General features: G+C 44.6%; 1 protein-coding gene across 2 annotated transcripts in view; it reads left to right on the plus strand.

The window, feature by feature from the left end:
* LOC311109315 (receptor-type tyrosine-protein phosphatase U-like) overlaps nt 1-25,981 on the plus strand; it is a 100,302-nt gene that overhangs the window by 68,561 nt on the left and 5,760 nt on the right. Inside the window, exons 16-23 of one of the 2 annotated variants that reach the window (XM_084152150.1) lie at nt 1,526-1,623; nt 3,795-3,911; nt 4,181-4,335; nt 4,537-4,672; nt 11,739-11,888; nt 13,242-13,577; nt 15,606-15,731; nt 20,575-20,732. In XM_084152150.1, the coding sequence (XP_084008276.1) occupies nt 1,526-1,623; nt 3,795-3,911; nt 4,181-4,335; nt 4,537-4,672; nt 11,739-11,888; nt 13,242-13,577; nt 15,606-15,731; nt 20,575-20,732 (1,276 nt within the window). The remainder of the gene's footprint in view (nt 1-1,525; nt 1,624-3,794; nt 3,912-4,180; nt 4,336-4,536; nt 4,673-11,738; nt 11,889-13,241; nt 13,578-15,605; nt 15,732-20,574; nt 20,733-25,981) is intronic. The other variant, XM_084152151.1, reaches the window with a different exon arrangement.

Below are 25,981 nucleotides of genomic sequence, written 5' to 3' on the forward strand. Positions count from 1 at the left end.
CGCAAGTCAAATTGCAATTGCAACATTTGGTTAAAAATAAGGCCTAGATTGTTTGCCCATATCATGCAGACCTACGTGGCAGTGTGGAAATGATCTCAGATGAGTGCAGAAATTGATGAAAATGCTGAAATATATTTTGGGTTGAAGTTGAATTGAACAGTATAAAACAATCAGAATGGAGAAAGACCCATTGAAATCACTTAGAATGTATGTGTTGCCACCTGTCACGTTCGTTTATAGACGGGACGGACCAAGGCGCAGCGTGATATGCATACATGTTTATTTATATGAATAAACAACCGACAAAACAACAAATGAAACGAAACGTCCAAGGTAGACAAACAACATACCTCACACGGAACAAGATCCCACAACTAACTAGTGCCAAATGGCTGCCTAAGTATGGTCCCCAATCAGAGACAACGAGCAACAGCTGCCTCTGATTGGGAACCACACAGGCCAACATAGATCTATACATACTAGATCCAACCCTAGAAAATAACACATAGGAACATACACAACAAGGAAAATCACACCCTGACTCAACAAATAAGAGTCCTCAGAGTCAGGGCGTGACACCACCCTAGGGTCACGTACTACTCATAAAGCAAATTTTGAACTGGTATTATTCAAAAACATAAAATACCGTCAAATACCTTCATACCATAATATATGTTTTTTAATACCGTGATATTACATGTTGGCGAAATCGCCCAGCCCTAGTGCAGAGAAAGCAAAGGTTGGAATGAATTAGCATTTTCATGATCAAAAGCCATGATACACACTAACATTTGCTCTCAACACAATCTCCAAATAATACGTAACCCACCAGAGGTATGAGATATGAATGGATATGTTTATCATTAAAAGCCATGGTATTTTTTCACCCTCACATTATTCTACCAGAGGTATGACATAGAGACGTGTGATATCATCAAGCTCACAGTATAATGAAATCAATGAAACTGCTATCACGTCCCGAGGGAATGAGATTTCGGAGATTTGTGTGAATGAGTCGCGCCTCACCGGAGAAATTCGACGTTGATGACGTTTGTTGTTTGCACAACAGCTGTGGATTTGTGGGTGTATTGAAATTACATTCTTCCAGCAGACGCTAGGAGAGCAGAGAGGGGAAAGAGAGGAGTGGAGAGCCATGGTTCATAAAATGACACTGTTACTCTTGTCTCTGGCATGTATTCTACAGACCCGACCCTGATGGTTATTGCTGCTATTTATACTGACTTATGATCCTATTTCTACTCCCTCTATCCCTGCCTTTTATGCTCCTCCTTCACCTCCCCCCTCCCTTTCCTCCTCCTGTCTTCCCTCCTCCTCCACCTCCTCCCTCTTCTCTCCTTATCCTGTCCTCATCCTCCTGCCCCCTCCACCTCCTCCTCCTGTCATCCTCCTCCACCTCCTCCCCCTTCTCCTCTTATTGTCCTCTCCTCGTCCTCCTCCTACTCTCCCTCCTTCTTCCCTCCTCCTCCACCTTCTCCACTCCTCGTCCTCCTCTCTTCCCCCTCAGGCCCCAAGCAGGAGATGATCTATGACTTCTGGAGGATGGTGTGGCAGGAGAATTGCTTCAGTATCGTCATGATCACTAAACTGGTGGAGGTGGGCAGGGTAGGTTACGCTTCCTTTCGGTTCCTTTGCAAGCCCACTCTTTACATACAGTTGAAGTCGGAAGTTTACATACACCTTAGCCAAATACATTTCAACTCAGTTTTTCACAATTCCTGACATTTAATCCTAGTAGAAATTCCCTGTGTTTGGTCAGTTAGGATCACCACTTTATTTTAAGAATGTGAAATGTCAGAATAATAGTAGAGAGAATGATTTATTTGAGCTTTTATTTCTTTCATCACATTACCAGTGGGTCAGATGTTTACATACGCTCAATTAGTATTTGGTAGCATTGCATTTAAATTGTTTAACGTGGGTCAAACGTTTCGGGTAGCCTTCCACAAGCTTCCCACAATAAGTTGGGTGAATTTTGGCCCATTCCTCCTGACAGAGCTGGTGTAACTGGGTCAGGTTTGTAGGCCTCCTTGCTCGCACACGCTTTTTCAGTTCTGCCCACAAATGTTCTATAGGATTGAGGTCAGGGCTTTGTGATGGCCACTCAAATACCTTGACTTTGTTGTCCTTAAGCCATTTTGCCACAACTTTGGAAGTATGCTTGGGGTCATTGTCCATTTGGAAGACCCATTTGCGACCAAGCTTTAACTTCTTGACTGATGTCTTGAGATGTTGCTTCAATATATCCACATGATTTTCCTTCCTCATGATGCCATCTATTTTGTGAAGTGTACCAGTCCCTCTTGCAGCAAAGCACCCCCACAGCATGATGCTGCCACCCCGTGCTTCACGGTTGGCATGGTGTTCTTCGGCTTGCAAGCCAACCCCTTTTTCTTCCAAACATAACAATGGTCATTATGGCCAAACAGTTCTATTTTTGTTTCATCAGACCAGAGGACATTTCTCCAAAAAGTACGATCTTTGTCCCCATGTGCAGTTGCAAACCGTAGTCTGGCTTTTTTATGGCGGTTTTGGAGCAGTGGCTTCTTCCTCCCAAGGATGAACCAGACTTGTGGAGGTCTACCATTTTATTTCTGAGGTCTTGGCTGATTTGTTTTGATTTTCCCATGATGTCAAGCAAAGAGGCACTGAGTTTGAAGGTAGGCCTTGAGATACATCCACAGGTACACCTCCAATTGACTCAAATGATGTCAATTAGCCTATCAGAATCTTCTAAAGCTTCTGGTTTTGGAGCAGTGGCTTCTTCCTTGCTGAGCGGCCTTTCAGGTTATGTCGATATAGGGCTTGTTTTACTGTGGATATAGATACTTTTCTACCTGTTTCCTCCAGCATCTTCACAAGGTCCTTTGCTGTTGTTCTGGGATTGATTTGCACTTTTCGCACCAAAGTACATTCATCTCTTGGAGACAGAACGCGTCTCCTTCCTGAGCGGTATGACGGCTGCGTGGTCCCATGGTGTTGCGTACTATTGTTTGTACAGATGAACGTGGTACCTTCAGGCGTTTGGAAATTGCTCCCAAGGATGAACCAGACTTGTGGAGGTCTACAATTTTTTTTCGGAGGTCTTGGCTGATTTCTTTTGATTTTCCCATGATGTCAAGCAAAGAGGCACTGCGTTTGAAGGTAGGCCTTGAAATACATCCACAGGTACACCTCCAATTGACTCAAATGATGTCAATTAGCCTATCAGAAGCTTCTAAAGCCATGACATCATTTTCTGGAATTTTCCAAGCTGTTTAAAGGCACAGTCAATTTAGTGTATGTAAACTTCTGACCCACTGGAATTGTGATACAGTGAATTATAAGTGAAATAATCTGTCTGTAAACAATTGTTGGAAAAATTACTTGTGTCATGCACAAAGTTGATGTCCTAACCGACTTGCCAATTCTATAGTTTGTTAACAAGACATTTGTGGAGTGGTTGAAAAACGAGTTTTAATGACTCCAACCTAACTTCCTAACTTCCGACGTCAAATGTAGGCCTATAGAAGAACTGCCAGTGGAATAAACTAGCTATGTAGTATAAGTCTACAACCCAGTGGGCAAAACTGGTTGAAATGACCACCAGATTACAACCATGAAGTCGTCCACCTTTTCTCACTGGAAACAGGAAGGATAGAAGGATGATTGTCATGGGCTACTGTATTGTATTGATTTTGCTCTTGAACATTGGTTTAGAGTTAAGCCAGCTAAAGCTGTAACCAACTGTAGATCCTGATTAAAGTCCAAATGTTCTGTGTGTTGTGTGTGTTCAGATGAAGTGCTGTAAGTACTGGCCTGAGGACAGTGAACTCTATGGAGACATCAAGATCACACTTCTGAAGACGGAAACACTGGCCCAGTACACCGTCCGCACCTTTGCTATGGAGCGGGTGAGTGAATAGTCAAAGTCCTTCTATCTAACAAATAATAAATAATTTGAAAATGTATTGGTTCCTGGGATCACATCCAATTTGAGAGTGTTTTGTTTACTCCATTTGTTCAGCCAGGCAGTTTATTGAGAACACAGCCTTTATAGAGTCATTGATATCTAACAAATAATAAATCATTTTAATATTCATTGTTCCTTGGAGTTATTCCTCATGTTTAAATAAAGATGTATTAATGATATTAATTAGACCCTCTGTATTCTCCCCTCCAGAGGGGCTACCCAGCCAAACATGAGGTGTGTCAGTTCCACTTCACCTCCTGGCCAGAGCATGGCGTTCCCTACCACGCCACAGGCCTGCTGGCCTTCCTTCGCCGGGTCAAGGCCTCCACACCCCCCGACGCTGGGCCCGTGGTCGTCCACTGCAGGTAACGGACCATCTTACTTCATACTGGATATGACCTCCAACCCCTAACCCCTGACCTCTAACCCCTAACCTCTCTCCTCTATGTGTTAGTATGGGAGTGGGCAGAACAGGCTGCTACATCGTACTGGACGTCATGCTGGATATGACCTCCAACCCCTAACCTTTGACCTTTAACCCCTGACCTCTCTCCTCTATGTGTTAGTATGGGAGCAGGCAGAACAGGCTGTTACATCGTACTGGACGTCATGCTGGATATGGCAGAGTGTGAGGGAGTGGTGGACATCTACAACTGTGTTAAGACCCTCTGCTCCAGACGCATCAACATGATACAGACAGAGGTAAGAATATATTCTGCATATCAGGGATGCCCAATCCTTCTCCTGGAGAGCTACTCTCCTGCAGGCTTTCCCTCCAACCCTAATCTAACACACGTATTATCTGATTAGTTTCAGGTATGTTAGCACAGGGGTTGGAGCCAAAGCCTGCATAAACATAGCTCCCGAGGAGGAGAGTTGACCTCCCCTGCTGTATATGGGCTCCCGAGTGGCGCAGCGGTCTAAGGCACTGCATCTCAGTGCTTGAGGCGTCACTACAGACTCCTTCGATTCCAGGCTGTATCACAACCGGCCGTGATTGGGAGTCCCATAGGGCGGCGCACAATTGGCCCAGCGTCGTCCGGGTTTGGCCAGTGTAGGCCGTCATTGTAAATAAGAATTTGTTCTTAACTGACTTGCCTAGTAAAATAAAATAAATAAATAAAATATGGTATACTATATAATGGTATTATATAAACCAGCAATTCATCAATAATTAATTGAAATACCAGGGATCAACAGAGATAGATTATGATGTAACCTGAGGAGAGATTAACATTCAGTATGGTAGACGCCCTTTCCATGCCTGCTGAATGTGTATGGAATTATACTGATGTTTTTGTCTACAAATCTTACTGATGTTGTCGACTTCAAACCTCACTTTGAAACCTGTTTACCAGTCTAATACGGCTATAATTAGACTCAATCAAGAAAAACAATTTTTGATGTGATGATCAAATAAAATCTGTATCCTCATTAAGGCTTTTAAATTCAGGTCACTGAGATTCTTTGTACTCCAAGATGTCAAAACAAATGTACAAACTAATTGCATTGAATAGACTGATATTTAGGTAGGGTATATAGCATGGGTTGGGCATTTGGGCTTTTGGCTCTTTTTATGTACAGTGGGGAAAAAAAGTATTTAGTCAGCCACCAATTGTGCAAGTTCTCCCACTTAAAAAGATGAGAGAGGCCTGTAATTTTCATCAAAGGTACACGTCAACTATGACAGACAAATTGAAGAAAAAAATTCCAGAAAATCACATTGTAGGATTTTTTATGAATTTATTTGCAAATTATGGTGGAAATTAAGTATTTGGTCACCTACAAACAAGCAAGATTTCTGGCTCTCACAGACCTGTAACTTCTTCTTTAAGAGGCTCCTCTGTCCTCCACTCGTTACCTGTATTAATGGCACCTGTTTGAACTTGTTATCAGTATAAAAGACACCTGTCCACAACCTCAAACAGTCACACTCCAAACTCCACTATGGCCAAGACCAAAGAGCTGTCAAAGGACACCAGAAACGAAATTGTAGACCTGCACCAGGCTGGGAAGACTGAATCTGCAATAGGTAAGCAGCTTGGTTTGAAGAAATCAACTGTGGGAGCAATTATTAGGAAATGGAAGACATACAAGACCACTGATAATCTCCCTCGATCTGGGGCTCCACGCAAGATCTCACCCCGTGGGGTCAAAATGATCACAAGAACGGTGAGCAAAAATCCCAGAACCACACGGGGGGACCTAGTGAATGACCTGCAGAGAGCTGGGACCAAAGTAACAAAGCCTACCATCAGTAACACACTACGCCGCCAGGGACTCAAATCCTGCAGTGTCAGACGTGTCCCCCTGCTTAAGTCAGTACATGTCCAGGCCCGTCTGAAGTTTGCTAGAGTGCATTTGGATGATCCAGAAGAGGATTGGGAGAATGTCAAATGGTCAGATGAAACCAAAATATAACTTTTTGGTAAAAACTCAACTCGTCGTGTTTGGAGGACAAAGAATGCTGAGTTGCATCCAAAGAACACCATACCTACTGTGAAGCATGGGGGTGGAAACATCATGCTTTGGGGCTGTTTTTCTGCAAAGGGACCAGGACGACTGATCCGTGTAAAGGAAAGAATGAATGGGGCCATGTATCGTGAGATTTTGAGTGAAAACCTCCTTCTATCAGCAAGGGCATTGAAGATGAAACGTGGCTGGGTCTTTCAGCATGACAATGATCCCAAACACACCGCCCGGGCAACGAAGGAGTGGCTTCGTAAGAAGCATTTCAAGGTCCTGGAGTGGCCTAGCCAGTCTCCAGATCTCAACCCCATAGAAAATCTTTGGAGGGAGTTGAAAGTCCGTGTTGCCCAGCGACAGCCCCAAAACATCACTGCTCTAGAGGAGATCTGCATGGAGGAATGGGCCAAAATACCAGCAACAGTGTGTGAAAACCTTGTGAAGACTTACAGAAAACGTTTGACCTGTGTCATTGCCAACAAAGGGTATATAACAAAGTATTGAGAAACTTTTGTTATTGACTAAATACTTATTTTCCACCATAATCTGCAAATAAATTCATTAAAAATCCTACAATGTGATTTTCTGGATTTTTTTTCCTCATTTTGTCTGTCATAGTTGACGTGTACCTATGATGAAAATTACAGGCCTCTCTCATCTTTTTAAGTGGGAGAACTTGCACAATTGGTGGCTGACTAAATACTTTTTTTCCCCACTGTATGTTCTAACACCCTCTCCTATCCTATTCTTTCTTGCTATTAGCGGTTAGCATTACATTTACATTTACATTTACGTCATTTAGCAGACGCTCTTATCCAGAGCGACTTACAAATTGGTGCATTCACCTTATAGCCAGTGGGATAACCACTTTACAATGTTTTTTTTTTTTTTTTTGGGGGGGGGGGGGGGGGTAAGGGGGAGGTAGAAGGATTACTTTATCCTATCCCAGGTATTCCTTAAAGAGGTGGGGTTTCAAATGTCTCTGGAAGGTGGTGAGTGACTCCGCTGTCCTGGCGTCGTGAGGGAGCTTGTTCCACCATTGTGGTGCCAGAGCAGCGAACAGTTTTGACTGGGCTGAGCGGGAACTGTGCTTCCGCAGAGGTAGGGGAGCCAGCAGGCCAGAGGTGGATGAAAGCAATGCCCTCGTTTGGGTGTAGGGACTGATCAGAGCCTGAAGGTACGGAGGTGCCGTTCCCCTCACAGCTCCGTAGGCAAGCACCATGGTCTTGTAGCAGATGCGAGCTTCAACTGGAAGCCAGTGGAGTGTGCGGAGGAGCGGGGTGACGTGAGAGAACTTGGGAAGGTTGAACACCAGACGGGCTGCGGCATTCTGGATGAGTTGTAGGGGTTTAATGGCACAGGCAGGGAGCCCAGCCAACAGCGAGTTGCAGTAATCCAGACGGGAGATGACAAGTGCCTGGATTAGGACCTGTGCCGCTTCCTGTGTAGGCAGGGTCGTACTCTCCAAATGTTGTAGAGCATGAACCTACAGGATCGGGTCACCGCCTTGATGTTAGCGGAGAACGACAGGGTGTTGTCCAGGGTCACGCCAAGGCTCTTCGCACTCTGGGAGGAGGACACAACGGAGTTGTCAACCGTGATGGCGAGATCATGGAACGGGCAGTCCTTCCCCAGGAGGAAGAGCAGCTCCGTCTTGCCAAGGTTCAGCTTGAGGTGGTGATCCATCATCCATACTGATATGTCTGCCAGACATGCAGAGATGCGATTCGCCACCTGGTTATCAGAAGGGGGAAAGGAGAAGATTAGTTGTGTGTCGTCTGCGTAGCAATGATAGGAGAGGCCATGTGAGGATATGACAGAGCCAAGTGACTTGGTGTATAGCGAGAATAGGAGAGGGCCTAGAACTGAGCCCTGGGGGACACCAGTGGTGAGAGCACGTGGTGCGGAGACAGCTTCTCGCCACGCCACTTGGTAGGAGCGACCGGTCAGGTAGGACGCAATCCAAGAGTGAGCCGCGCCGGAGATGCCCAGCTCGGAGAGGTTGGAGAGGAGGATCTGATGTTTCACAGTATCAAAGGCAGCAGACAGATCTAGAAGGACAAGAGCAGAGGAGAGAGAGTTAGCTTTAGCAGTGTGGAGAGCCTCCGTGACACAGAGAAGAGCAGTCTCAGTTGAAAGATCAGTCTTGAAACCTGACTGGTTTGGATCAAGAAGGTCATTCTGAGAGAGATAACAAGAGAGTTGGCTAAAGACGGCACGCTCAATAGTTTTGGAGAGAAAATAAAGAAGGGATACTGGTCTGTAGTTGTTGACATCAGAGGGATCGAGTGTTGGTTTTTTGAGAAGGGGTGCAACTCTCGCTCTCTTGAAGACGGAAGGGACATAGCCAGCGGTCAAGGATGAGTTGATCAGCGAGGTGAGGTAAGGGAGAAGGTCACCGGAGATAGTCTGGAGAAGAGAGGAGGGGATAGGGTCAAGCGGGCAGGTTGTTGGGCGGCCGGCCGTCACAAGTCGCAAGATTTTATCTGGAGAGAGAGGGGAGAAAGAAGTCAAAGCATAGGGTAGGGCAGTGTGAGCAGGACCAGCAGTGTCATTTGACTTAACAAATGAGGATCGGATGTCATCAACCTTCTTTTCAAAATGGTTGATGAAGTCATCCACAGAGAGGGAGGGGGGGGGGGGGGGGGGGGAGGATTCAGCAGGGAGGAGAAGGTGGCAAAGAGCTTCCTAGGGTTAGAGGCAGATGCTTGGAATTTAGAGTGGTAGAAAGTGGCCTTAGCAGCAGAAACAGATGAAGAATATGTAGAGAGGAGGGAGTGAAAAGATGCCAGGTCCGCAGGGAGTCTAGTTTTCCTCCATTTCCGTTCGGCTGCCCGGAGCCCTGTTCTGTGAGCTCGCAATGAGTCATCAAGCCACGGAGCTGGAGGGGAGGACCGAGCCGGCCGGGAGGATAGTGGACATAGAGAGTCAAAGGATGCAGAAAGGGAGGAGAGGAGGGTTGAGGAGGCAGAATCATGAGATTGGAGGGAGAAGGATTGAGCAGAAGGAAGAGATGATAGGATGGAAGAGGAGAGAGTAGCGGGAGAGAGAGAGCGAAGTTTGCGACGGCGCATTACCATCTGAGTAGGGGCAGAGTGAGTAGTGTTGGAGGAGAGCGAGAGAGAAAAGGATACAAAGTAGTGGTCGGAGACATGGAGGGGAGTTGCAGTGAGATTAGTAGAAGAACAGCATCTAGTAAAGATGAGGTCAAGCGTATTGCCTGCCTTGTGAGTAGGGGGGGACGGTGAGAGGGTGAGGTCAAAAGAGGAGAGGAGTGGAAAGAAGGAGGCAGAGAGAAATGAGTCAAAGGTAGACGTAGGGAGGTTGAAGTCCCCCAGAACTGTGAGGGGTGAGCCATCCTCAGGAAAGGAACTTATCAAGGCGTCAAGCTCATTGATAAACTCTCCAAGGGAACCTGGAGGGCGATAAATGACAAGGATGTTAAGCTTAAATGGGCTATTGACTGTGACAGCATGGAATTCAAATAAGGAGATAGACAGATGGGTCAGGGGAAAAATAGAGAATGTCCACTTGGGAGAGATGAGGATTCCTGTGCCACCACCCCGCTGACCAGATGCTCTCGGGGTATGCGAGAACAAATGATCAGACGAGGAGAGAGCAGTAGGAGTAGCAGTGTTTTCAGTGGTAATCCATGTCAGCGCCAAGAAGTCGAGTGACTGGAGGGTAGCATAGGCTGAGATATACTCTGCCTTGTTGGCAGCGGTGTGAGGCGTTTGTATAGCCTGTGTGGAGAGGAGAGAACAGGGATAGACAGAGGCATAGTTGACAGGCTACAGAAAATGGCTACAATAATGCAAAGGAGATCGGAATGAAATGAACCAAACATCTGGGAAAGGAAAGAGCGGGGCCTCCCTCACCACAACACCCAAATATAACTCTCCCAACTTCCACCTCAGAAACTATAATTGTTGTAAACTACAGCGGTTCAATGTTTTCTAGGAATAGACTAACTTAGTTTATTCAGCTAGCTAACTTGGTACAGTATTCTTCCGTGAAAATCGTCCAGGGCACCTAGTCATAAGACGCCACAGCCAGCTAGCATGCCGGACTCCAACAACGCAGTTTAGCACCAATACTCGGCCACAACAAACCACCAGTGTGTCAACACGCCAAGCAGATCGTTCGTGTCCGTGTCTAACGTTGTGGGTTAGTCCCGACAGCTTGAGCGAGTCCGTCGTCAACTTATTCAGCCAGTTAGTTAGCTAGAATAGTTAGCATACTAGCTAGCCATTGCTTTCAGACAAATAAGAAACCCCTCCTTTCACGGCACGAACACACAGAGAGAGCCAAGCTAACGTTAACTAGTCACCCATGTCCCGAATTCCTTGAACGACTCTGGCTACCAATATGTAAAAACAAAACACAAGTGTAGGTTATGACTTACCCCTAGCAGCTACTGTTAGCTAGCCAAGTGCAATGCTAGCCACTGAATTGACTCAGCCAGTTCGCGTCTGTTCGCTAGGTCGTTCCAGCTATTGTTTACTAGTAGCTATCCAGGTAGCAACAAGCTAGCTAAATTTCAAGCACAGTAGCCACTTACTACCTAACGTTAACGGTTCAGACAATGAGGTTAGAAAACAGCTGAATGGTAGGCATTATTGTATGTAATTATTGTAAGCAGCCAGCTGGCGTAATTACAGGCACTCTCAGGCGTGAAACAACTATACCGTTGCTAATAGTTGCCAGTAGCCACCCGCCAGCTAGTCCAGGTAGTGGGTTAGCTAGCTAGCTTCGTGCTTCACCGGGCTCAGCCGAAGACAATACTAACCTACAATAATTACATACAACAACCCACGATAACTACCTACAATACCTAACTACAATCTAAATACATAGTTTAAGCTTTTCTCGACAAAGCCCAAACTATGTATAAAGCCAAGCTTACCCAACGACCTCACCCGACAACCTCCTCCTCTCCTCAGACGTGTACACATATAGCAAAACAACATTTGTGTGTGGGCATGGTGATGTGATGAATGTTGATATTTCTAACAATTAGTCGACATTAACAACGGTAATGAAATCCCAATGTTACACTTCCCCCCAAACCACTAGCAATTATAGTCCTATTATCAAAACAAGATATTGGACGTTTCTTGTTCGTTTCTCAATCTAATTGTCTTGTCTGTCGCTCGCTTTCTACCTCCCTACCTCCCTCTCCTCCCTCCTTCTCTTGCTACCTTCCCCTCTCTCTCTCTCTCTCTCTCTCTCTCTCTCTCTCTCTCTCTCTCTCTCTCTCTCTCTCTCTCTCTCTCTCTCTCTCTCTCTCTCTCTCTTTCAGGAGCAGTATGTGTTCATCCATGATGCCATCCTGGAGGCCTGTCTGTGTGGAGAGACAGCTATACCAGTTATTGAGTTTGCTCTGACCTATAAGGAGATGCTGAGGGTTGACTCACAGAGCAACACCTCCCAGCTACGAGAGGAGTTCCAGGTAAGACTAGTAGGATGTTTTGTAAACATTGTTTTAGCAGCCAGAAACTATCTGACTAGATAACAACCGGAATTTGACTTCTTTCCCATGACGTATTGATGTCCTCAATATGTTTTGTAAAGAAAATGGTTGGGGTTGATGTTTAATGAAATAGTGGAACTCATTTCACAGAATAATTATATGAATCTCTTACAAGTACTAGTATTAATGGTGCAAACTTAGATCCACTAACTTTCACCAAACCACTAGTCATGGCACAGTACAGTACCATGTCCTTAGCTGTATGCATGGTCTATTGCAGCAGTCTGAGATTGTAAATTAGACAAGTCATATTTCTGTATATTACAGTAATTCCTATTTCTGTATGAGATTATCTTAGTTCATCTGACTAGATGGATCTTCCTCCTCTTCCATTTTATTGACACAAATCATTAGTGACCTTCACCATGCATAATTACAGCTACTTATCTCTTTCAGACCGGGCTATTGAATACATTCATGATGGTTATTATAGTCCAATGAAATATCTTCACTGAAATCAGACATTTAGGATGAATCCCAAATGGCACCCTATTCCCTGTATATGCACTACTTTTGACCAGAGTCCTCTGGGCCTGGCCAAAAGTAGTGCACTAAATAGTGAATAGGGTGTCATTTTGGACACCGTTTCTGATAATAATTTAAACATATATCTCCAAGATGTAATCCTGATGCAATGTAAGTTAGTCATAATTATAATGCACCATTCATACTGTCAAATTCAACAGGGAGTTATAATTCAACACAATACACAGCAAGTTAAATAATCTGTTTAATTTCCCTTCCAATTTCATTTCCCAAAGCCTCAATGTGCTTATACATAATGTATGTGGTTTGCGATGAAATGTGTTTTTATCCATTAAGCCCCTTCATGTTTTTTTGACTGATGCTTAATGCGTTTTAAAGTTTCAGCCGGATGATGATTAGACAGTGAAATATTTGCGGTTGTCAAATATTGACAGTTAGACAGTTTGAGCTGAGTACATTTTCAATGTCCGCTTTCTCTTTTCTCTTTTCTCTTTTTGCTCTCTCTCTCTCTCTCTCACTCTCTCTCTCTCTCTCTCGCTCTCTCTCTCGCTCTCTCTCTCTCGCTCTCTCTCTCTCTCTCTCTCTCTCTCGCTCTCTCTCGCTCTCTCTCTCTCTCTCTCTCTCTCTCTCTCTCTCTCTCTCTCTCTCTCTCTCTCTCTCTCTCTCTCTCTCTTCTCTCTCTCTCTCTCTCTCTCTCTCTCTCTCTCTCTCTCTCTCTATCTCTCTCTCTCTATCTCTCCATCTCAACCTCTCTCCTTCTTTATCTCTCTCCGCCCCCTCTTCCAGACGTTGAACTCTGTGACCCCTCACCTGGACATGGAGGAGTGCAGCGTGTCCCTGTTGCCTAGGAACCGCGAGAAGAACCGTAGCATGGACGTCCTGCCTCCCGACCGCGCCCTGGCCTTCCTGGTCACCACCGAGGGCATTGCAGAGGGCAGCAACTACATCAACGCCGCTCTCACCGACAGCTTCCACCGGCCCGCCGCCTTCGTGGTCACACCGCACCCGTTACCGGGAACCACAGCAGACTTCTGGAGGCTGGTCTATGACTATGGATGTACCTCGGTGGTGATGCTCAACCAGATCAACCAGTCCAACTCTGCCTGGGTGAGAAGAGGGGAGGTGAGGGGCAGAGGATGGAGGAAGGAAGGGGGAAGTGAATTGATGATGTTGACTGACTGACTGACTGACTGACTGACTGAGCGAGCCCTGTGGCTATCAGGTACTGGTCAAATATCTCATCCTTATACTCGATTGGTCAAAGCTGTGGTCTGACCAATCCCATGTCATAGCAAGCTGACTTATAGCCTTTGTGTAGATTAATGAATAGTTGATTCATTTTTTGCCTTCTTGTCAGGGCATTACCATGTCCTTAAGCCTTTCACTGTTAGTCTACACCTGTTGTTTACGAAGCATGTGACAAATAACATTTACATTATTTCCTCCCCAACTCCTGAGTGGCGCAGTGGTCTAAGGCACTGCATCGCAGTGCTAACTGTGCCACTAGAGATCCTGGTTCAAATCCAGGCTCTGTCGCAGCCGGCCGCGACCGGGAGACTCATGGGCGGCGCACAATTGGCCCAGCGTCGTCTAGGGTAGGGGAGGGAATGGCCGGCAGGGATGTAGCTCAGTTGATAGAGCATGGCGTTTGCAACGCCAGGGTTGTGGGTTCGATTCCCACGGGGGGCCAGTATAAAAAAAATATGTAATCAATAACTGTAAGTCGCTCTGGATAAGAGCGTCTGCTAAATATGTAAAAATGATTTGATTTCTTATTATTCTGTTCTCGCCCTTGTGTTTGCTCATGTGTGGCTTTGTCTGTGGCCTTCTTATCTTTCACCTGTAACTGTATCCTGGTGCTGGCCTGACTAATGTTTACTCCATGGCTCTCATCTAGAACTGTTTGTCTCTTTCTTGTCTACTCTCACTCCTTCCCTCATTCCCTCTCGCTCTTTCTCCTCCACTCTTTTCCTCTCCTTCCTTGACCCTTTCTCTCCTGTCACTCTCTTTCTTTCTCCTTACTCTTCTCTCCTTCTCTCTCGTCTCTTCTTCCCCCTCCTGTATCGTCTCTGTCCTACTATCCTTCTCTGCCATGTCCTAATTGCTCTCTTTTTCCCCCCTCGCTCTCACTCTTTTCTCTCTTTCCCATCCCCCGCTCCCTCCCTTTCTCTCTCTACCAGTAGATTAAGAGTGTACCCCTGTCGTCTGTGCTATCTTTCTCTGTGTATAAAAATGTATCTCTCCCTCTGCACCCCGTCACCTCGTTAATACCTCTCTGTCAACTTGATTGGACATTATCGCTACCTTTTTCCTCCCCTGATCCTCCTGCCTCCCCCTACCTCCCTCTTCCCTTCCTGTCACAACTAACACTGTTAGCATGTTAACACTACACCCCCGTCTCCCTCCCTCCCTCCCTCTATCCCTCCTTCCCTTACTGATCCTCTCTCCGTCCCCCTCACTGTCACAGCTAACACTGTTAGCAATTTAACACTTCACTCCCCAGTGTCTCCATCCCTCCGTTCCTCCCTTCGGCTGACGAGAGTCTTTGAAGCAGCTGCGACCTGTATTGACTAAAGACCTTGGCCAGTTCTGTGTGCTCTGTGCACCAATCCCTAATTGACTCCATGTGTATTTCTCCCAGGCACTGCCGAGGTTACCCACTGACCACACTGCATTCATTTAAAATGGGCTAATGTTAATAATTTAGAGTGATGAATTATTAAAATGCTATGAAACGCTGTAAAACTATGTGGCGTGGTGTTGGGTGTTGTGCTATGTGATTGATTGTACTCAGCGTTCTCAGTGATGATGGTGTTTTCTGCTCATGCAGTTAACACTGCTACTATGTGTTGGATAATTGGATAATTGTGGATCTGGCTAAATGTCTGTCCTGTCGGTCCTCAGGCGTCTTGATATTGACTTCTGCCATCCTGCTCTGTGACATAATGATTTGATTTCACTCCTCCGCCTCCATAGTCCGTTAATCACTTGTTATCTTCTTATTCTCTCTCTCTCTCTCTCTCTCTCTCTCTCTCTCTCTCTCTCTCTCTCTCTCTCTCTCTCTCTCTCTCTCTCTCTCTCTCTCTCTCTCTCTCTCTCTCTGTCCTGTCCTGTCCTGTCCTGTCCTGTCCTGTCCTGTCCTCCTCTCAGCCATGTCTACAGTACTGGCCAGAGCCTGGGCTGCAGCAGTTTGGACCAATGACAGTGGAGCTCCTGTCCATGACGGCTGATGATGACATCATCATTCGTCTGTTCCGGGTTCAGAACATCATGCGGGTAGGTCGTGGTCAATGATAAAAAGTCCCTTTTTGTGCTCTGATAAGTGTCAAATAATAAAGTAACGTTTTTTAGATTATTTCAGTCTGCTGGTTCCATCACACAGCAAGTCTGACAGTTTAGTCATATCTCTTTAATTTTGTCAAGTTCTTAAAACATATTTTTCTGTTGTCTTTTCATGCATATTTAGTAGAGAGCCTAATGGCCCCTTTTATCTTTTCGTAGTCTGTCTACTGAACATGGGAGATGAGGCATGCATTAGTCACCGTACACTTTACAATTATTGTCAATGACCTAAAACATTTTTTTTACAGCGTAATGATGAAATTATCAAATTGTCAGCCTTTTCAATGCCTGTTAAATCATTGTAGATGGTCCGTTGTGGTCTACGTGTATGCATGCATGTGTGTGTGTGTGTGTGTGTGTGTGTGTGCTGTATCCCATAGCTATGTGCCTCTCTCCTAGCCGTTGACTGTGTGTTGTCTTCGTGATTGTGACTAGCTTAGTCTCCCAGCGTTGATCAGACAGGCACAGTGGCGGCTCCTGAAAAAATTCTCAGGGGGGGCAATTTTTCTGATGATTTAGGTGACCTACACACATTTTTAAAAAGATATGTCCAGCAACAACATGAAGACAGGGGCAGCATATAAGTCAATACCAGAAGCATTTATTGACTGATCTCAAAAGTGTTGGCTTACCAGGGTTGGTGGAGCCCTCAGTTTCATCTTTGCCTCGCAAAGCTAACTCAAACACTCCGCAAAACTTCACACACTGGATTAGCCGGCTGAGGATGTGGCGGTTCTTGCTAATGTCGTAGTAAATATATTTGTTATAGTGAATATGGAATATGATATGTTGAGTAAAATGTTGTGCTAAGATCTATTTAGGTCAGGAGCTGGTTATAAGTTCTGTTCCTATCCAATAACAATGGACAAAAGGGTCCTATCTTGTCAGCCTTGTCAGCAGGTGGCCAAGGACAACACCCACGCCATAGGCCTCTCAGTTCTTCCAACTCACGAGTTCTTGCTCTGAGGACACACACACACACACACACACACAAACACACACACACACACATCATCACTGTTAAACACACACACACACACACACACACACACACACACACATCATCACTGTTAAACACACACACACACACACACACACAAAAATCCCCTCTCTTAGGCTGAACATTTGAAGACAGAGAACCCGACTCAGAGCCAATGCAACAGTGACAGTAGCCTGGAGGGGACCTCGCCCAACTCATCAGGACCAATCAGAAGATCAGAACTACTAGATTCAACCTACTTCATTTATTGCATAAAATGTCTGCACACAATGTTTCGGGGCTCTCTTCAGATAATAATAATAATAATAATAATATGCCATTTAGCAGACGCTTTTATCCAAAGCGACTTACAGTCATGCGTGCATACATTTTTGTGTATGGGTGGTCCCGGGGATCGAACCCACTACCTTGGCGTTACAAGCGCCATGCTCTACCAGCTGAGCTACAGAAAGTGGATACTCATGGATGCGCATCGCAATTGTAAAATGTCAACACAATTGGAGACACCACGTCATTTTTGGAGACATGTTATTGACAGTAAACTATTGTAGATGCGACTGCTAACTAAATAAAACATTTTAGCTGGCTAGCTAATCATCTTAGCTAAATGTGGGGCAAACAATTCAGTTATTTACCGTTAATTTGAGGGATTGGGGTGAAAGAAATCGAGTTACATAGTGATACTTTACGATATACTGTATTGACAATATCGCAATATTTTAGCGCTAGTTGGCTGTACCTGCACCAAAACACCATTATTGTTCCTTCATAGCTTGTTCTCAATCTTTTCACATTGGGAGCCAATTTGTTTTCAGCACTTTTATTTCCATGACTGATCAAAACTCGTTCTCATGGCTTTCTGATCCCTCTGCAACAGACATATGGTGCGCAATAAAATCACAGTATCGAATCGCAATACGTATAGAATCATGAGACTCGCAATGCTGATGCATATATCTTATCGTGAGGTTCCTGGCAATTCCCAGCCCAAGTTCATTTGCCACAACAAATCTCTTCGCTAGCAAACGCGATGTCTTCTCCAAAACGGCAATGTGTCTCCAGCAATGTTTACTTTTTTGACGTTCTATGGCATCTCCACTTTCCAAGCATATATGACCACATGTAATATTTTGGTAAGTGATGCAAATAGTGAACTATGTAGGGCCAGGATGTAAAATATATGTAGCTGCAGCAATTTCTCTTATCTGATATGGTAAGTAATGGGGCTTAATTTATAGCTCCCTAAGAGTTTGACGAACGGGTCCGTGCACGCGATTCCAGATATCTTTACCTCTGAATAAACTGCCTTTATTATACCATATCCACCCTGTCCAAAGTCTCTACTTGGTCTCAGTTCTCCAGTAAACTTGTGATTATCAACACTAACCTCATCGTTGTGGCGGCGGACAGCTAGCCTGTATCCCTCATCAAGTTGAGTGGCAATGTTATTTTTCCGTTCGTACCAATTTTTGGAAAATCCTCGGGTGTAGGACTTTCCGCCTTTAGTAGAAACCTGTTGAATTATTAAATTTGGTCTGGGAGGTCCTAATTGTTTCGTTGCCAATTTATCTTCATTTGTTCGCCGACAAAAAGGAACTTCTTTCAAAGACACAATCCGCTCTTTTCTCAGTTACGTTCATGGTTACGTTACGTTACGTATGACGAAAGCGCGTAAGTGCAAGCCCTCAGACACCCATAGAGATTGTATTGAAGGCTCTGAAATTTGAAAAAAATAGATTTTACATTAGAGGCTATGAGAGACTTCTGGGCGATTTTCAACCTGACTGAAATCGCCCCAAAAGGGGGGGGAGCCATTTGAAGCACGACTTTAGCCTGATTCGACATTTAGTGGCAGTGTGGCACTGTGGCAGATCAGACGTATAGATTACAACACTGATAACTACTGTTGCCGTGATATAATTGATTAGAAAAAAAATCCCTTCCTTTTCCCGTTTGGCAGTGCGTCGCCCATATCGCCCTATTGAACAGGCCGCCCCTGGACAGGCACTTCCCAACACCTCTCTCTGACCTCATCCACCTTTCACCACCCAGGTGCTCCTCTATTAGCCTCTAGCAAAACAACTCCTCTTGTCAGCTAGCCTCCCTGCCTCTGTCTCACTACCTCCCCCTCCTCACCCCCCTGTCAGCTAGCCTCCCTGCCTCTGTCTCCCTACCTCCCCCTCCTCACCCCCATGTCAGCTAGCCTCCCTGCTTCTGTCTCCCTACCTCCCCCTCCTCACCCCCCTGTCAGCTAGCCTCCTGCCTCTGTCTCCCTACCTCCCCCTCCTCACCCCCCTGTCAGCTAGCCTCCCTGCCTCTGTCTCCCTACCTCTCCCTTCTCACCACCTGTCAGGTATAGCGTCCCTAGTCTCTCTCCTTGCCTCCCCCTAGCGCCTCCCCTCCTCCCCCCGCCTCACCCTCCTGTCAGACCTCTGTCACCCCGTCAGAGACCTGTCCCCCTCAGTGTCATCCCCAGTCTCCCCCATGGAGGGGGGAGGAGGGGGAGGCAGCTGTCAGAAACGATCCCCACTGCCTCTTCACAGGATCCCACTGATCCTACCAATCAGAGCTGTCCAGCAACAGGAACAGGGAGGGAGGATGATATACACTTTCCCAGCAAGGTATTTCATCTCACAGTAGAACATTTAATCTAAGGGCAGCAGGTAGCCTTTCTGTTAGCGTGTTGGGCCAGTAACCGAAAGGTCGCTAGTTTGAATCCCCGAGCAGACAAGGTGAAAAATCTATTGATGTGCCCTTGAGCAAGGCACTTAACCAGAATTGCTCCAGGGTTGTTGTTGATAATGGCTGACCCTGGCCGTGACCCCACTCTCCGAGGTTGTCTCAGAGGGAGTTGGGATATGCAAAAAACACATTTCGAATTCACAAATGCGTTTTAATATACTTGGGACAATTCAATGACTGCATATATGAATGGACAACGCCATCGATCACGTGACACCATTCATTCCTATGTGAAGACTCAATAGCGCATTGAAGCCAAATTAAGTCAGTTAAAATGGTGTCTCATGGAGTCATACTAACTGTAAGTCGCTCTGGATAAGAGCGTCTGCTAAATGACTAAAATGTAAATGTAAATGTAAATGTAAATGTTAATAACATGCGCAGTTTGACCTACTCCTGGAAGGGATGTTGCAGGCTAGCTCAGTGCTGCCCCCTCTCATTGAGTAACTCAAGTTGAAGGCCGACCAGGTTACTGCAGTTTGCCATTAGCAACTAAATTATCCTTATACCTTCTTCTGTGTGTGATTTTAAAATAATCGGTTCAAGGACATACATCTGGTGTATTAGAAGCAATTATTGGTACCATGATTGAATAAAAAAAAAAAGAAGATTTACATGAAGATGGACCACAAATATTTTTCCATTCACTATAATGGGGGATCCTGTTTTCTGCAAACAATGCCTGCAGTACCGCGGTCAGCCTTGAACATCCCTGGGACAAATATAAGCACCCACCAAATTATTATTATTATTGTAAACAAAAGACCACTAGACTACTATACCAGAGACAGGAATAATAGGAGCCTTGGCCCCAAGGGAAATGGTGGCAGGTCTTTGCCATTGCTACAAGTGTCCTTCTGGGGTAGAAATGTCCAATCTAGGATGCCATACATGTCTACAACACAATATTAGCATTGTCCTCTCTCTCTCTCTCTCTCTCTCTCTCTCTCTCTCTCTCTCTCTCTCTCTCTCTCTCCTCTCTCTCTCTCTCTCTCTCTTTCTTTCTTTCTCCCTCCCTCTCTCTCTCCCCCCCAGCTCCAGGAAGGTCAGCTGGTGGTTCGTCATTTCCAGTTCCTGCGCTGGTCTCCATACCGTGACGTCCCAGACTCTAAGAAGGCTTTCCTAAGCCTGTTGGCCCAGGTCCACAACTGGCAGAGGGAGTGTGGAGAGGGACGTACCATCATCCACTGTCTGTGAGTTAACCACTATCCACCATTTTGCTCATCAATCTTTTTTAGTTTTCAGTTTAGTTTGCAGATAGGATACACAGAAACGATTCAAACGACCCGTGCACTGCGATTGATTTCAGCGATTGTGATCTCCGCAAACGTTGAGGAAGTTGGCTTAAGAAGTTTACTGCTGTGCGCTAGTCGGATTGATTCTCGGGCCATAGGGACACTATACAAACAAAACCATATTTCACATTGAAGGCACCATTGGCTCTTGTTGACTCCTGTTGTGAGCATACTGTACAGAAAGCAGGTGGCAGCCATCTTGTGGGACATTCTACCGTTTTCTCAATCATGTACAAGCATTTTATTGGAACAATGTTGTCCATTTTCAAAATAGAGTTTACAAGACACTGTGCTGTGGCTTTTTACAAAACAGTAAGTGCGTTTTCAAAATGTAGTTGCCTTCTCGAAACATAAAAACTAAATTATACCTTTAAAATTGCTAATAGACTCATCAAAAGAACACGACTGCTTGCAAAAAGATGAACGCAACCAAGCAGACAAAACAGAAAGTTACTCTGTCTTTTAAAACTCCCAGTAGATCAATACATTTTCTTTGCAGTCACTAAATCATGATGTTCAAAATTGGACTATCCGAAGGTGCAGAATTATGGGCAATTACTGTCCTTTTATGCATATTTCACTAAACAATTTCCTACACATCAAATCAAATATGATTCCTGATTTTTTATTTATTTATTGGGTGCAGGATTCATTCATCAGTATCATCACAATCCAATTCCATGTATTCAATACAAAGGTCCCGTGTAGCTCAGTTGGTAGAGCATGGCGTTTGCAATGGCAGGGTTGTGGGTTCGATTCCCACGGGGGTCAGTATGAAAAAAAATAAAAAAATGTAGGCACTCACTAACTGTAAGTCTCTCTGGATAAGAGTGTCTGCTAAATGACTAAAATGTAAATGTAAAGGCTGGTTTGCTCATTGTTTGTAGACTTTCCATTGGTGCATAGAAACACAATCCACAATACAAATAATTAAAGGTGAATACAATGGAGGAACACAAATGATATGAATGTAAAGGCTTCAATCCTCAGCAGAGCAAAGCTTTATAATGGAAGGTCACAATGTTGAAGATGATGACTTGTGGTTAAGGCGTTATAAAGTAACGGTTTACAGTGATAATATTATTTTTCACGGTTACGAGTAATATAACAGAGTTACTGTTCCAATTTGTATAATAATATTACAGTTACTGATCAAATAGATATTTAGGATTATTATTCCCTCTCTGTTGTTGCAATATATATTTTTTAAACTCCCCAGATTCTAATTGTTTTCATCCTCTTAACATGTTCCTATTTACACATGCAGGCAAAACAACTACCTGCTATAGTGAGAGAGATGACAAATGTCAGAAGCGTCTAAAACATTGACTTTCTCAGCGTGGAAGTACTCCCATTACTTTGATTTGGTAGGACAAAATGGTAAGACTATGACTGTAAAATGTAAACTGTGCCCAGGCGAGAAACACCTCTCCACTGCTAGAAACATGACTTCCAATCTCATGAAGCACCTGCAAACATGCAAACACAAAACTTGTAAAAGACCCCCGAGACTTGACCATGCCTGCTGAAGATGACTGTAGGCCTACCTCATCCAAACAACCAAGGCTTGATTTGAATCGTTCAGCAGGACCAGGGAGAGCTGAACAAGCTTGTAGCTGGGTATGTAGTAAAGAAAATGCTGCCCTTATCCACATTAGAATCCCCCTCTTTCAGACAGATACTTAGCAAAATACCAATGACAGTTTACATTGAGTGAGGATGCGCAACGTTTTGGGGTGTAACGCCAAAGTATTATAACGAGTATTGTAACTAATTATTTTTCCCAGGGAGTAATAAGTAAATTCGTTTGTTATTGTTGCAAGAAGTAACAAGTAATAGGTTATATATTACTTTTTATGAGTAACGACCCCAACACTGCTAATGAGTAACCCAAAGTTAATTAGAAGTAACCCAACTTCATTCTCTGTATCTCTGCATGTCAAATAAAATAAAATAAAATTGTATTGTCACATGTGCCTAATACAACAGGTGTAGACCTTACTGTGAAATGCTTACTTACAAGCCTTTAACCAACAATGCAGTTTTAAGAAAAAAAAGAGTTAAGAAAAATATTTACTAAATAAACTAAAGTAAAAAATAGAAGAGCAACAATAAAATAACAATAACAAGGCTATATACTGGGGTTACTATTACTGAGTCAATGTGCGGGGGTACAGGTTAGTTGAGGTAATTGAGGTAATATGTACATGTACAGTGAGGGAAAAAAGTATTTGATCCCCTGCTGATTTTGTACTTTTGTCCACTGATAAAGAAATGATCAGTCTATAATGTTAATGGTAGGTTTATTTGAACAGTGAGAGACAGAATAACAACAAATAAATCCAGAAAAACGCATGTCAAAAATGTTATAAATTTATTTGCATTTTAATGAGGGAAATAAGTATTTGACCCCTCTGCAAAACATGACTTAGTCCTTGGTGGCAAAACCCTTGTTGGCAATCACAGAGGTCAGACGTTTCTTGTAGTTGGCCACCAGGTTTGCACACATCTCAGGAGGGATTTTGTCCCACTCCTCTTTGCAGATCTTCTCCAAATCATTAAGGTTTCGAGGCTGACGTTTGGCAACTCGAACCTTCAGCTCCCTCCACAGATTTTCTATACGATTAAGGTCTGGAGACTGGCTTGGCCACTCCAGGACCTTAATGTTCTTCTTCTTGAGCCACTCCTTTGTTGCCTTGGCCGTGTGTTTTGGGTCATTGTCATGCTGGAATACCCATCCACGACCCATTTTCAATGCCCTGGCTGAGGGAAGGAGGTTCTCACCCAAGATTTGACGGTACATGGCCCCGTCCATCGTCCAGTTGTCCTGTGCCCTTAGCAGAAAAACACCCCCAAAGCATAATGTTTCCACCTCCATGTTTGACGGTGGGGATGGTGTTCTTGGGGTCATAGGCAGCATTCCTCCTCCTCCAAACACGGCGAGTTGAGTTGATGCCAAAGACACTTTCACCCAGTTCTACTCTGAATCATTCAGATGTTAATTGGCAAACTTCAGACGGGCATGTACAGTGGGGAAAAAAAGTATTTAGTCAGCCACCAATTGTGCAAGTTCTCCCACTTAAAAATATGAGAGAGGCCTGTAATTTTCATCATAGGTACACGTCAACTATGACAGACAAATTGAGAAAAAAATTCCAGAAAATCACATTGTAGGATTTTTAATGAATTTATTTGCAAATTATGGTGGAAAATAAGTATTTGGTCACCTACAAACAAGCAAGATTTCTGGCTCTCACAGACCTGTAACTTCTTCTTTAAGAGGCTCCTCTGTCCTCCACTCGTTACCTGTATTAATGGCACCTGTTTGAACTTGTTATCAGTATAAAAGACACCTGTCCACAACCTCAAACAGTCACACTCCAAACTCCACTATGGCCAAGACCAAAGAGCTGTCAAAGGACACCAGAAACAAAATTGTAGACCTGCACCAGGCTGGGAAGACTGAATCTGCAATAGGTAAGCAGCTTGGTTTGAAGAAATCAACTGTGGGAGCAATTATTAGGAAATGGAAGACATACAAGACCACTGATAATCTCCCTCGATCTGGGGCTCCACGCAAGATCTCACCCCGTGGGGTCAAAATGATCACAAGAATGGTGAGCAAAAATCCCAGAACCACACGGGGGGACCTAGTGAATGACCTGCAGAGAGCTGGGACCAAAGTAACAAAGCCTACCATCAGTAACACACTACGCCGCCAGGGACTCAAATCCTGCAGTGCTAGACGTGTCCCCCTGCTTAAGCCAGTACATGTCCAGGCCCGTCTGAAGTTTGCTAGAGTGCATTTGGATGATCCAGAAGAGGATTGGGAGAATGTCATATGGTCAGATGAAACCAAAATAGAACTTTTTGGTAAAAACTCAACTCGTCGTGTTTGGAGGACAAAGAATGCTGAGTTGCATCCAAAGAACACCATACCTACTGTGAAGCATGGGGGTGGAAACATCATGCTTTGGGGCTGTTTTTCTGCAAAGGGACCAGGACGACTGATCCGTGTAAAGGAAAAAATGAATGGGGCCATGTATCGTGAGATTTTGAGTGAAAACCTCCTTCCATCAGCAAGGGCATTGAAGATGAAACGTGGCTGGGTCTTTCAGCATGACAATGATCCCAAACACACCGCCCGGGCAACGAAGGAGTGGCTTCGTAAGAAGCATTTCAAGGTCCTGGAGTGGCCTAGCCAGTCTCCAGATCTCAACCCCATAGAAAATCTTTGGAGGGAGTTGAAAGTATGTGTTGCCCAGCAACAGCCCCAAAACATCACTGTTCTAGAGGAGATCTGCATGGAGGAATGGGCCAAAATACCAGCAACAGTGTGTGAAAACCTTGTGAAGACTTACAGAAAACGTTTGACCTGTGTCATTGCCAACAAAGGGTATATAACAAACTATTGAGAAACTTTTGTTATTGACCAAATAATTATTTTCCACCATAATTTGCAAATAAATTCATAAAAAATCCTACAATGTGATTTTCTGAAAATTACAGTCCTCTCTCATCTTTTTAAGTGGGAGAACTTGCACAATTGGTGGCTGACTAAATACTTTTTTTCCCCACTGTATATGTGCTTTCTTGAGCAGGGGGACCTTGCGGGCGCTGCAGGATTTCAGTCCTTCACGGTGTAGTGTGTTACCAATTGTTTTCTTGGTGACTATGGTCCCAGCTGCCTTGAGATCATTGACAAGATCCTCCCATGTAGTTCTGGGCTGATTCCTCACCGTTCTCATGATCATTGCAACTCCACGAGGTGAGATCTTGCATGGAGCCCCAGGCCGAGGGAGATTGACAGTTATTTTGTGTTTCTTCCATTTTTGATTAATCGCACCAACTGTTGTCACCTTCTCACCAAGCTGCTTGGCGATGGTCTTGTAGCCCATTCCAGCCTTGAGTAGGTCTACAATCTTGTCCCTGACATCCTTGGAGAGCTCTTTGGTCTTGGCCATGGTGGAGAGTTTGGAATCTGATTGATTGATTGCTTCTGTGGACAGGTGTCTTTTATACAGGTAACAAACTGAGATTAGGAGCACTCCCTTTAAGAGTGTGCTCCTAATCTCAGCTCGTTACCTGTATAAAAGACACCGGGGAGCCAGAAATCTTTCTGATTGAGAGGGGGTCAAATACTTATT

The sequence above is a fragment of the Coregonus lavaretus genome, assembly GCF_964263955.1.
Source record: "Coregonus lavaretus genome assembly, chromosome: 3".
Lineage (NCBI taxonomy): Eukaryota > Metazoa > Chordata > Actinopteri > Salmoniformes > Salmonidae > Coregonus > Coregonus lavaretus.